Below are 12,949 nucleotides of genomic sequence, written 5' to 3'. Positions count from 1 at the left end.
TTCTGGCGCAAGAGTCTATATGGCCACTGAGTGGAATTTGGCGGTATTGAGGGAGATTAACTAAAAACATTTGTCTCCCCTTACACACACTTCCTGCTTAACACAAACTTTTAACCCTTTTTTTAAACCTAACACAACTCTCAATTCTCATGCATCCTTATTTTTCCAACCATTATATACATGAATTACCATTGAACTTCAAAAGCTCAAAAATGATATAATGTATTGGTATATTTATTTTTTTATATATTATTTTCTTCATTTTGTACTTCTTTGTAAAAAACATTTTTATTCTCCCTTTTCTTGAAAATTTGCTTTATTAAAATATGCTTCCAGTTTAGCATTCTGCCTTATTATTATTTTTCATTTTCCTATTATTTCTCCACGTGCGGTTAACACAACCCCACTATTTACTGACTTATATATATATATTTTCCACCATTATCATCATCATTTAATGTCTGTCTGTTTTCCATGCTGGCATGGGTGGGACAGTTTGAGAGGAGCTGGTAACACAGGCTCCACTGTCTGTTTTGGCAAAATCTCTATGGCTGGATGCTCCCCCTAATGCCAATAACTTAACAGAGTGTACTGGGTGCTTTCTACATAACACCATCAGTGGTTATTATGTGGTACCAGCACTGACAGGGCCACCAAGTAACTTGCAAGACAAAAAAACCCCTCAGCTGGAAGGAGGGAGTAGTAGTGAAGGCGGTGTCTTTGTGCCAGTTAATGAGAGATTAGCAGTATAAGAGGGTCAAGTTGATGGTGGCAAAATAGACATGTGCAGGGAAGGAATTGCAGGGCCTGGAGCATTAGATACAACATCAATCATGAGAAGAATAACTAAGTCCAGACAACATTACTGAAACTGACATAAGACCAGCTAACCAGTAGAGGCCATTGTAGAAAAAGAAATTAGAAGAGACATAGCACACATATGGGCCAGGCATTGAAAAATGTTTGTGAGTGACTATCAGTTATCATTTTACCATCCACATTTCCTGCTTGCATTGTTCAGATGGAGTTTGTTAACCCTTTAGTGTTTAAACTGGCCAAAATGTTCTACCTGTTTTATGTTCACACCAACCAGGTTGGGTCTCTCACACCTACCTTACAATATCATTCACAAAATATACAATTACATCATCAAAATCTTGAAGGTACAAGATAATGCCTGATTAATACAAAACAATGTCAATGAATAAGAGTTAAAATATAGTTTATTCTGAATACTAAAAAGTTAAGGAGGTATAATTCGCAGAAATCATAGAACCTCCGTGTGTCAGATCAGGGCTCCTCATAATTTTGATCATCATCGACTCACCCTTGCACTTCATCCAGGTATTGAATACTCTGTTTTGAAAATGCGAGTGAGCAATTCCAGCAAAGAAAAGGGCCTTATGTCTCTGATGTGATTTACGTACACTTCTGCATTGTATGCAAAAGTGCTTTTATAAGTAATTTATCTTCTCCTTAGTCACTCCACATAATTAGAGCCCATCTCTTGGCAAATTAGCACTAACTCTTTCCATAAATGTTCTAATTGGCTATATAACCCATCCAACAGGTCATCTGCTTTATGAAGGGCAGAAATTTATAGAGGTGTGTTCACTGTGGATATTCTTCATGCATTTTTTGTAAGTTTAAATATAAACTTGGCTTGTGAAGACCTGTTGGGGAAAGCGAAAGCGAAATCATAATGGCACCTGTGCCCAGCGTCGCCTTCCTGGCACTTGTACCCGTGGCATGTGTAAGGACTTTTGAGCGAGATTGTGCCAGTACCGCTGGACTGGCTCCTGTGCAGGTGGCACGTAAAATACATCATTTTGAGCGTGGCTGTTGCCAGTACCACCTGACTGGCCTTCGTGCCGGTGGCACGTAAAAGCACCCACTACACTCTCGGAGTGGTTGGCGTCAGGAAGGGCATCCAGCTGTAGAAACTCTGCCAAATCAGATTGGAGCCTGGTGTAGCCATCCGGTTCACCAGTCCTCAGTCAAATCGTCCAATCCATGCTAGCATGGAAAGCAGACGTTAAACAATGATGATGATGATGATGATGATGATATATATTTGTGAGGGGGAGGACTACTCCACTTTCTATTCTCTCTTGCACTTTGCCTGTTTCCTGTTCATTTCTTTGTTGCAAGACTTTTGGGTGCTACTACTAATTGAGAGGGTTTCCCAGCTACCTCTTGGTGATTGGTCCTTGGGATTGAGGACGAGGCAAAATTTTGGATCATCCTTGGAGCTGCAACTAGTGGCACTCTGAAAACAGTGACCTCTGGTCCTGTTATTGCTGCTCCTTCCGACTCTGCTGGTTTCTTTTTCTCAGTTTTTAAAGTTCATGAGTAGCCATACAGATCCTCTTCAACAACCTGCACTGCTCCCACCTCAGTTCAATACCTGCACCCACTAGCATGAAACTGACCCCACCCCCACCCCAGGGTTTGTAGTTCTTTGAGCTGCATGGCAACATCAAAAGTATAGGTGGCATGGAAAAACCACCTAGTCCAAGCAATAAATTGGTTGGCATTAGATAGAGCATATAGCCATAGAAACCATGCCACAGACTCTAGAGCACAATGCAATCTTTGGACATATCTGATCCTGTCAAACTGTCTAACCCATGCCAGCATGGAACATAGGCATTAAACAATGATAGTTATTGCATGCATAAAATCAGCCCAGGTTGAATTTAAATTATAGAATGCAATTAAAAACCTAAAGCATTCTACCACATTCAGTCCTCTACACTATTATTTTTGCCACTCCAATATTAAAAATAATAATGATTTCTTTCATAGGCACAAGGCCAAACATTAAAATAATTTCTACAATATCTTCTTCCCTGAATTTATGGCTCTGTGCCAATGTTAGGAATCATTACTCCAAAATAATTATAATAATAATTCTTTGTAATTTTGGCACAAGGTCAGTAATTTTAGAGGAAGGGGTTTAGTTAAATACATCAGCCCCATTGCTCAACCAGTGCTTATTTTATAGACCTGGAAAGGATGAAAAGCATTGTTGACCTCAGCAGAAATGCTGTGAAGCATTTTGTCTGATACACTAACAATTCTGTCAGCTCACCACCTTAAAAATAAAAAATAATAATGATGTGTGGTAAGAAGCTTTCTTCCCAACCACATGGTTCTGGGTTCAGTCCCACTACATAGCACCTTAGACAAGTATCTTCTACTTTAGCCACAGGCTGACTAAAGCCTTGAGAGTGGATCTAGTAGACGGAAACTGAAAGAAGTCCATTGTGTGTGTTTGTATATGTATATATATAGATAGAAAAATGGAACAAAAACGCAATAGAGGGCATTAAAATGTTCAGACAGATAGATGACACTAAGGTGAACAAGAGAAATAACAATTAGGACAGGTCATTCTTGGCTTTCTTTCATCAGTCAAATACCAGAAGTCACGACCATTTCAGACAGTTACACTAGAGATGGTGCGATCTGGTTGTCCCCAAAAAAGTCTAAGCTAAGAGCATTAGAACTCTTTGTAAGAAAGCTAGCAAATGTGTACGGCAACAAAGATGAAAAAAATATATGTATATATCTATGTGTGTGTGCCTTTGTGTCTGTGTTTACATCCCTGCAACTTAGCAGTTCAGAAGAACAGATTGATAGAATAAGTACTAGGTCTGGGGTCAATTTGTTTGATTAAAACCCTTCAAGGCAGTGCTCCAGCATGGCCACAGTCAAATGACTGAAACAAATAAAAGAATAAAATTCCTAGAAGACCATTAATTTGGGGAAGAAAAGAGAGTATTGTTGATTAGAGAAATCTGACTGCTATTTCTAGCAAGTTGAGCAACCTGCCAGAAGAAAGAAATATTCTTATCTACTCAAGGCCCAAAATTTTTGGAAAGGGGGCCAGTGGATTAGATCGACCCCAGTCCACAACTGCTACTTAATTTATCGACCCTGAAAGGATGAAAGGCAAAGTCGACCTTGGTGGAATTTGAATTCAGAAAGTAACAGCAGACGAAATACCGCTAAGCATTTTGCCCGGCGTGCTAACGATTCTGCCAACTTGCCGCCTTAGAAGAAAGAAATATTAAAACAAAATAGGTGAAACACTTAGAAGTCTATAAAAAGATGGTGCGGCTTCAAGTTAGTTTCACTAGCGTTCAACCGAACAATGATGGTACTATTCAACAGTCAATCACTAACCAAAAATATTAAACAAAAAGACAGTTTTGTTACTCAAGGTACAATTAACATGTCTGTCAGGACTGTGAACAATTATGTTGTGGTGAAGTTGAGAATGGACAAGATTGTGTATTATTCTGATGTAACCGCATTAGAAAGAGGATGTACTTGGCTAACAGTTTAAGTCATGGGGAGGAAAAGACAGAAGGACTCATAGATATCCAAGGTCTGTCTTTAAGTCGATGTATAATACTGAGTCTGATGTAGTCTCAATGACTGTTCTGTGATGAGCTACAGAGGTATGTTTTACTGACAGGAAAGACTGTTTAAGAGACTATGCAACATCTCAGAAGGTAGGAAGAGAAGGCAAGAATGACAGTAGAGGAAGAATGTAGAGAATAAGTTGAGTGCGAATATAGTCATAGGTAGATGTGTTTGTTGGTCTGAAGAGAGAAAAAGAGATGATGTAGCTATAGTGTAGAATGAACAATATTGAGAAGGCCAGGAGTCACAATAATACTGGGAAAAGAGATGGACAAAGATCAATAGTGAAAAGAAAGTTTACTAACAAGGTAGATGTTCTTTTACTCATCATCATTTTAATGTCCATTTTTCCATGCTTCCATGGAACAGATGGAGTTTGTCAAGGCAGATACTTTATAACTAGATGCCCTTCTTGCCTTTGAAAATAATGGCATGCTTTGTTGGGAAATGTTGATGAATGAATTCTGCACAAGACAGCAATATAGCTTAATGGAATGACAAGTTTGATCTATTGAAGAATACCATCCTCACTCTGATGTGGTTGTGACAAGAAAGACCAGCCTCTTCAGTGCAGGGTAAGCTATGTATATGCATGGTCTTTCTTAGAGTGATATCATTAGATTTCAGAGTTTTAGTTATTTAGCAAGTGACATGACCATGTGTTGAACCCGAAATAATTACACTGTGACTAACATGGGCTCTTCTTTCATGTAATTTTGTTATATCAGATTGTCAAATTTGCAACCATATCTGTAATTATATATTTGTTATGGAGTATCAATAATATAAATCAATGCAGGATTAGATGTATTGTTCTCTTCAGTAAGAACTTACTAATTACTAATAAGCTTGGCTATTGTGTATTAAGTTATAGGAGAATTTAATGGCAATGTGTTAGGATTCTGGGCAATGTACTCAATTTTTTTCCCACTCGGAGTGCTTTTTGTATTAACAGTACAATCACTGTTACCATCCTTTCTAATACATTACTAACTGCAGTTAAGTTAGCTGACCAAACAGTCTTTTAGTTTAATGTGGTTAGTGAAAGGAAAGGCTATAAGGCAAAGTTGTACATGGCTATAGCTTCAACAACTAATGCAAACTACCAGAGGTAACAACATTAGTTTATACAGTTATGGCCAACCTTTTTCAAGAAACAAGCAGCATAAGACATGGGCCATCATCAGGTGGGTCACATTACTAAAAGAAAATTCCAGGTCATTTTTCATTAGGCTTCCCATTCAGAAAGTCTTGTAGGCCACAGTTTGTCAATGAGTGGTTTACACTAACCTCTATCGTGCCAATTAGCAAATAACCGCAAGAAATCCAAGACACACAGCTATACTGTGTCTGAAGAATGCTGAAAAGAATTTCTACAGTGACAAATTCAGATTACCATTATAACAGTGGATCACAACCAACACCATTCAATAAAATTCCTTCTAAATCTGACATTTACTCTATGTCTTCAGTATGTATATTTTACAAAACAATCAGTGACATTGACAACTATAAACAGTCTATAAAAGTGACAGCGTACAAGGCGAAATGACATAAGTTGATAACTAAATATCCCAATTAAGCAGAAAACAACCCTTTCATTGAAAACAATCTTTACCACAGAATATTGTAAAGTGTAGAAGAGCCAGTGACAGACAATAATTTAGGTCAACATGTATAGGTCAATGACTTGGGACAACATCTTTAGGAAAATGACTTAGAAGCAACTATTTGGAGACAACCTCTTCTAAGCATGAAACTCTTATGATGTTAAATGTTCTCTGAAAATTCAGTATGTCTTTTTCCTAACAGAGGTACTCTTGGGCTTTGGTACATTCTAATATAGGACAATGCTGACGTCCGTAATGTGTTATAAATGATCATTTGAAAGTGCTTTATTTTGTCTCAAATAACAACCCTAGTCAATAATGTATTACCTCATTTCATATTGTATTGACTGATGGCGACAAGTTCCTCACCAAGAGCCATGTTTGAACTTTGAAGACTGACAGTCATTTGTAAACTTGGACAAAAGAGTTTGCAGTACTTAGGGAAAGTGTCTTCCAACTTTAGCCTTGAGTTGATCAATACCCCACGAGTGGAATTTGATGAATGGAAACTATGCAGAAACCCATCATATATCTAGAAATATGCTTGCATGTTTATGTTATGTCTTGTTAGGTTCTGTAAACTTAGAATAGAGTTCAATAAACTAAGTTCTAAATTGACATAAATGCTAGGATTGGTATGAATAACTAAAACCTTTGAAGATAATATCATAGCATGTTCATAGTCTAATGAATGAAACAATAAAAAAATTTCAAGTATCTATCAACCATATTTCCATACAGGGTTGCCAAACTGGACTACAAATAACAGACCATGCTACTTTACAGGACTGTATACCATTTATTTCAAAATTTAGGGTAACTACATTATCTTCTACTTGCTTCAGTCACTAGACTGCACCCATGTTGGGGCACAGTCTTAAAGGGTTTAGTCAAACAAATCAACCCCAGTACTTATCTGACCAATCTGTTTTGGTGGACTGCTAAGTTACAGGGACATTAACAAAGACACACACACGCATATATATATTATATATATATATATATGAGCTTCCATATAGTTTCCATCTACTAAATTCACTTACAAGGCATTGGTTGTTCAGGGGTTATAAGAGGAGATACTCGCCCAAGGTGCTGCACAATAGGACTGAACCAGAAACTACATGATTGCATAGTGAGCTTCTTAACCACACAGCCGTGCTTGCATTTATTTAAAAAGAAACGGGTAAGAATCCTATTGACTATATTAATTATCATCTAAATAAATTAGAGCCAACATATGGCATATATACATATATTTTTAAAATTTACTCACAAAATTTTCATTTTGAGCTAAAACAATCAGCTTCTTTTTGATACTGATCACCCTCAATCCACACCATTACTTTCTATAAGCTATTAACTATTTTTGTTATTTACATATTAGGACATATCTTTGGAGCTGAACGTTCATTCTCCTGTTAAAATCATTCAACTGTAGAGATAAGATGTCCAAAAGGATATAGGACTTCCTGTTCATTAAGTTACATGCTCAAATCTCGACTTCTGATATTTCATTGTGTTTCTATAGTGTTGAACATTAGCCCATTTAACACAGTTTGATATCAGATCATCTGGCAATGTTACCTGTGGTAGATCAGGCATGATATCCTGGGAGAAACTTAATACCATGACAAAGAAGTTAAGCATAAATCACTTGTGGCTTAAGAGTGGAATATTTACATTACCATTTATTTATACGAAGAAAAATGACACTGAAGAATACAGAGACTTCATAAGCTTGAAAACTCTGTAAGAAAGTATAGTTTAAGGTTTATGTAGCAGAACAGAGATGCCAATTTGAGTACAGTGATTTGACCAAACCTGATTATATTAGTCGTCCTCGACAACACAATACCGAATGATGATATCACTCATAGCATTGATGTAATAATAGAAATGAAAATATAGGGGGCACACCAGGACAGTAAACATTGTCCACAAACAAACTATTTACTTTAAAATTTTCTGAAACCTTATCCACGAGATATCTCACGAAGGGTTTCTTATATTCTGCATAGAAAGATCTCATCACATACAGGCCCCATTGGTGGTTATCTATGTTATTATGCTTGCAAATGTAAACAAGACTTCATAGCAAGCACAATGGGTACTTGACAATATGTAATAACTGCAGGCACAGCTTCAACGAGAGCCGATTAAGTTTAAGGCAAATGGTTTTGTAAATAGTAAAATTTAAATGTGAAAATTCGAGAAAACTTATCGTGATCCCCAACGAAAAAAAAAATCAGCTCAGTGAAGTTAGAATATACATAGCATAATATTAATGTGTTGGTGTTATGAATTATAATATCCTATTCGGGAAGAGGAAATTCTAACATTTTTGGCAAGGCCATTCCTGCTTTAGAGATTTCTTGTCCAAAGGATAGACCTAAGCAAAGTTTTAGAATTCTCAAAGCATACTCAAAACGTTATTTACTTTTTTTTTTTTGTTTACAAAAATATTGAATTCATTGATATTGCAGTTAGATGTGGCACATTTATGGGAGATAGAGAGAGAAATTATGCCGATGAGAGTCAATGACAAAATATGTGGTCAATGAGATAGATAAACGACATTATCTAATCGTCGGCGTCTCAATATCAGGTTTACCCCCATTTTCAAAAATACCGGGTCACCCAAGGCAAATATTATTTCACGAATCTTACATCCTCCATATCTCCGCTACAGCATGACCGCAGCCACTTGGCTGAAACACATAAATAAATAAAAATAATCTCTTACCCCAGAGAATAAATCTTACCTGTTTCTACCCAGTCTGAATCTATCAACTACACAAGAGAAGCTACAACTACTACAAATGGTTTCTGGTTTAAAATACAAAGGCCAACAATTTTTGATGGGGAGGAGATTAGTCGATTACGCCGACCTCAAGATGGTATTTAATAATTAATACGATAAAAAAAGGAAGAGTACCCGACAGAAATCAGATATTATTAGAAGAGGGACCTCACTCCTCGCTACTGTCGCGAGTATGAAGAGGGTTGTGATATTGATGTGCACTACAACACATGCACATGAAGCAAATTTTATTGCAATGGGGGAATTACACTCATGTATGAACAGCTTGTGCGTGTGCGCGCTCGGAGTACATACAACACACAAATTCAGTACGGATCTTTCAAATCGGTTATCTTCAGGGGCTGTCTGTCTACTTTGTCGTTTATAGCTCTTTACCTCCAGGTGTGATATTTTATCCAGTTGAATAATTTTTATAATACTAATTTATACAACTGGGAATAAAGATGTAATTTGATTTCAAAGAGACACGGTTTTATAAATATGCAAACCGTTATATATATATATATACACACACACACACAACATCACAGAAATACTGGTGTGTGTTTATAATGTGTATTATACACACACACACATATATACACAACATACAATCGTAAACACATGCACACTACTTAAACGCGCGCAGAAAATATAGTACACGTGCAGACATACATACGTACATACATATATATATATGTTTTCTGTATTCCGTTTATCATTTTGCCTACGTTTTTTTGTGACATCCTGTACCCAGATATGCATCTATATATATATGTAGATGTAGGTATGTACATACATGTACGTATATACGCATATATTATTTGTATTATATATATATATATATACGCGCGCGCATTCATACACGTTTAGTAGAAATCTGCAGAGAAAAGATTTAAACTAGACTGCATTATTAAAAATATGAAGGGGAAAGCTTGTTTATATATATATATATAGTTGTGTATAGTAACAATGTATACGTGATGCGAGGAAGGAAGGGATCTGTATAGACTTACCTTTATTGTTCTCTGGAGAGAGACTAGGCTCGGACCAATTGCGGACATACATAATACCCAAGAAAGTGAAGAATAGCACCATAGCGATGGGTAAAATGCGTGAGATACAGTGTGAATTTTTCTCACCGACATGTCTACTCCCATTGAAGCCATACGGAATGTAATTATCCCAAAAGTTGCTTTTATAAGGGTTTTGTGGAGTCTTGGTGAAATTCTGACGGAATTCGTTTAGAATCTGCGTCGTTTTCTTCTTAGGGGTACTTGTAACGGACAATGTCGGCGAACTGAAATTACCAGTCCTCGATAGCGGAGAGTAGTGTGAGGAGTAAATAGGGGAGCTTTTAGCAAAGCTGTTGGAGAATGTTGAAGATTTGGAGGCTATAGAGTTCTCGTCCTCATCGGCATCGATATCAGAATCTGTGGAATCGAAGTAGATTCCTGTACGACTGGAAGTGGTTACTGGAGGCTTCAGGTTTGCGCTCCGTCTGTGGTGGACCTGGTGGTTAGAATATATGCTGTTGCCAGGTAAACTGTCTATGCTGGTGTTACTACCACCGAGAGATGAATGGTAAGATATGACGCCGGGAGATTTCCTAGACGTCTGGTTCGATCCGGATGTCGGAGAATGTAAACCATATTTTGAATTGTTGTGCGTATTGTCTGAAAGATGGTCGCTATTGTTGAGATTTGACATCGACCTTCTCTTGGGGACGTTTGACGGAGACGGAGGAGGGCTGGCATTATTAGATGCAGCAGCTGCTGCGGCTGCAGCACGGGTCGTTCTCGAACTAGCAGAAGACGACTTTGGGAGAGTTTTAGTGGTAGATGTATTCACCAAAGCCGAGTCGTCATCCGAGCTAAAGCCAGACATTTCATTGTTGAATGATTTATGCTGTATAGATGTAGATTTGCGTTTGTTTTTGGCCTGTAGATGATTGAGTTTTTTCTGTAATATCGAACGTTTGCTGTCGTTGAGAGGCAGTTTAACTTTCTCGCCATATTTGCCCAGTTCCTTACACAGAACTTCGTCAGAGACTCGGGCCGCCATCATGTGTAGAGCCGAGGCGGGAGGGAGCATGCGCGCGCAGCTTTACAGTCAGGGACCGTTCCGTTTCTGGACATTCGAACCTCGCTCCCAGCTGAAGTAGGGCAAACATACATACATAGATACACGTACCCACACACACATACATAAACACATGTATTTAGACATACATCAGCACATGTACACATATATTACACAACGATACACTCGCATTGTTACAGACACTTGCACACACGCTTTGTTACATACAGTCGCGCACACGCATACATTAAGACATTCACATACTCGTCACACAGACTTGTAGACACACCTACATCCAGAGGCACCAGCACTATCATGAGATTAGATAGTCTCTTTTCAACAACGGTGGTGATGCAGTTGAAAACAAAACGAAACATTTATTTTAAGCGCCTCTGTGTCTCTCTACGTTATCTCACTGTACGTAAAGTATAGAATTGAATGCATCCATCGTCACTGACTGACCAATTCCAGGTTATGGCAATTATATGAAATCACGTAAACATAGCAACTAATGCCATAGCTTTTATATTAAGAGCAAGAGTTAGAGATTGTGTCTTGGTTTCAATTCCCGGTGAAGTCTATTTAATTCACTGTTTGTGTCTTTTCTAAAAGCACAAACACTTCAATGTAATTTTTCGTCAGGTCTCGGTAAGACATCATTATAGTGTATAAAAAAAAAGGATAACATAACCTCCACGCTTTAGGTAATAGAGTCAATTGTTTGAATTTTAAAGATCAGAAATATTTTTTAAAAGAAGAGAGATGAAATGGCACTTATGACTGTCATGCTATTACTAAGATATTAGTGATTGCTGTGAAATGAAACAACTATCATATTTCTTTCTACTATGCCTGAAATTTTGGGGGAGTGGGTTAATTAATGATATCGACCCCAGTGCTCAACTATTACTTATTTTATCGACCCCGAAAGGATGAAAGGTAAAGTCAACCTCGGCGAAATTTGAACTCAGAACGTAAAGAGAGAAATGTCGCTTAGCTCGTGAAGTGATATTACTCGAAACTGTAAACTTTTCTTATAGTCTATGATGGCACGTCACCAAACAATTATTATACACATAAAAACTTACATTTTTCCTTCATTAATTCCATGTTGACAGAGAAATTACTTTTCGGTCTCTGCAAACAAATAAAAATCGATTGTCGAGAATGAAGTTCATTTTAAAAATCAACAATACATGCTCGCGAGGCTGGCTTGGAGACAAGCGCAACTGAGTGGTTCACAGGGTCTTAAATATCGACTTTTCTTTATTAAACATTACTTTGTGGACCAACCATCGATTATAGCATAACTAAATTCAAATAAGATGAATAGGAAATAAAACGATCGTTATATCGGATTTGTAATAAGGGCAGAATAGATCCATAAGGGATGGCTAAGTTGAGAAAATTTTGTAATATTAAAGTTAACAGCGTAACTGTAAAATCTATTGCCCTATTCGTTAACTTAGAGGAATCTAATCGAAATAAGCTTGTAGATATTCATAAGATATAACTTCAAGCTTATTTCTGATAAATAATATTTTATATCTTCATATATATTATCTAAATCAATCTCGTTCCACATTTCATCACATTTAGGGAGCAGATGCATGGCCATGTGATATCATCACGTGGTATTCTTGTTTGTTTTGAACAATCTTCATTGTATGCTGCTGGTTACTGTATAAACAGAGCTCTAACACTTCACCAACGTTGCAAACATAACTGACTAAAATGTTCCCAAATAGTTATTTATTGACTCAAAGTTGCAGAGTTAGAGAAGGGTGGAATGTGAATATATGAGGTTCATGTATTTCCAAAACGTTGTTGATACAACAAAACACCGTTGCAACTTATTTTGCTCTTAAATTTTTCTTAAAGTAACTAATAGGGCGAGGAAGGGTATGTGTGAGTTGGTCACTTTTAGGACAATCGGAATAAGGAATTTAAAACGCAAGATAACCATATCAGAAAATTTATTAAAGTTTGGATCAGAATAAACAAATTTTAAACATAAAAAGGA

The 12,949-nt window shown here is 37.1% G+C and overlaps 1 protein-coding gene across 1 annotated transcript in view; it reads right to left on the bottom strand.

Annotated features, from left to right (window-relative positions):
* Positions 1-10,949, bottom strand: part of LOC106879669 (inner nuclear membrane protein Man1) — a 48,524-nt gene extending 37,575 nt beyond the window's left edge. Inside the window, exon 1 of the mRNA XM_014929342.2 lies at positions 9,861-10,949. Within this exon, the coding sequence (XP_014784828.2) occupies positions 9,861-10,938 (1,078 nt within the window). The 5' untranslated portion in view covers positions 10,939-10,949. The remainder of the gene's footprint in view (positions 1-9,860) is intronic.
* Between the last annotated feature and the right edge of the window lie 2,000 nt (positions 10,950-12,949).

This window comes from Octopus bimaculoides, chromosome 4, assembly GCF_001194135.2.
Source record: "Octopus bimaculoides isolate UCB-OBI-ISO-001 chromosome 4, ASM119413v2, whole genome shotgun sequence".
Taxonomy (NCBI): domain Eukaryota; kingdom Metazoa; phylum Mollusca; class Cephalopoda; order Octopoda; family Octopodidae; genus Octopus; species Octopus bimaculoides.
The sequence above is the reverse complement of the archived record's forward strand: the minus strand, read 5'-3'. Positions and strand labels throughout refer to the sequence as shown.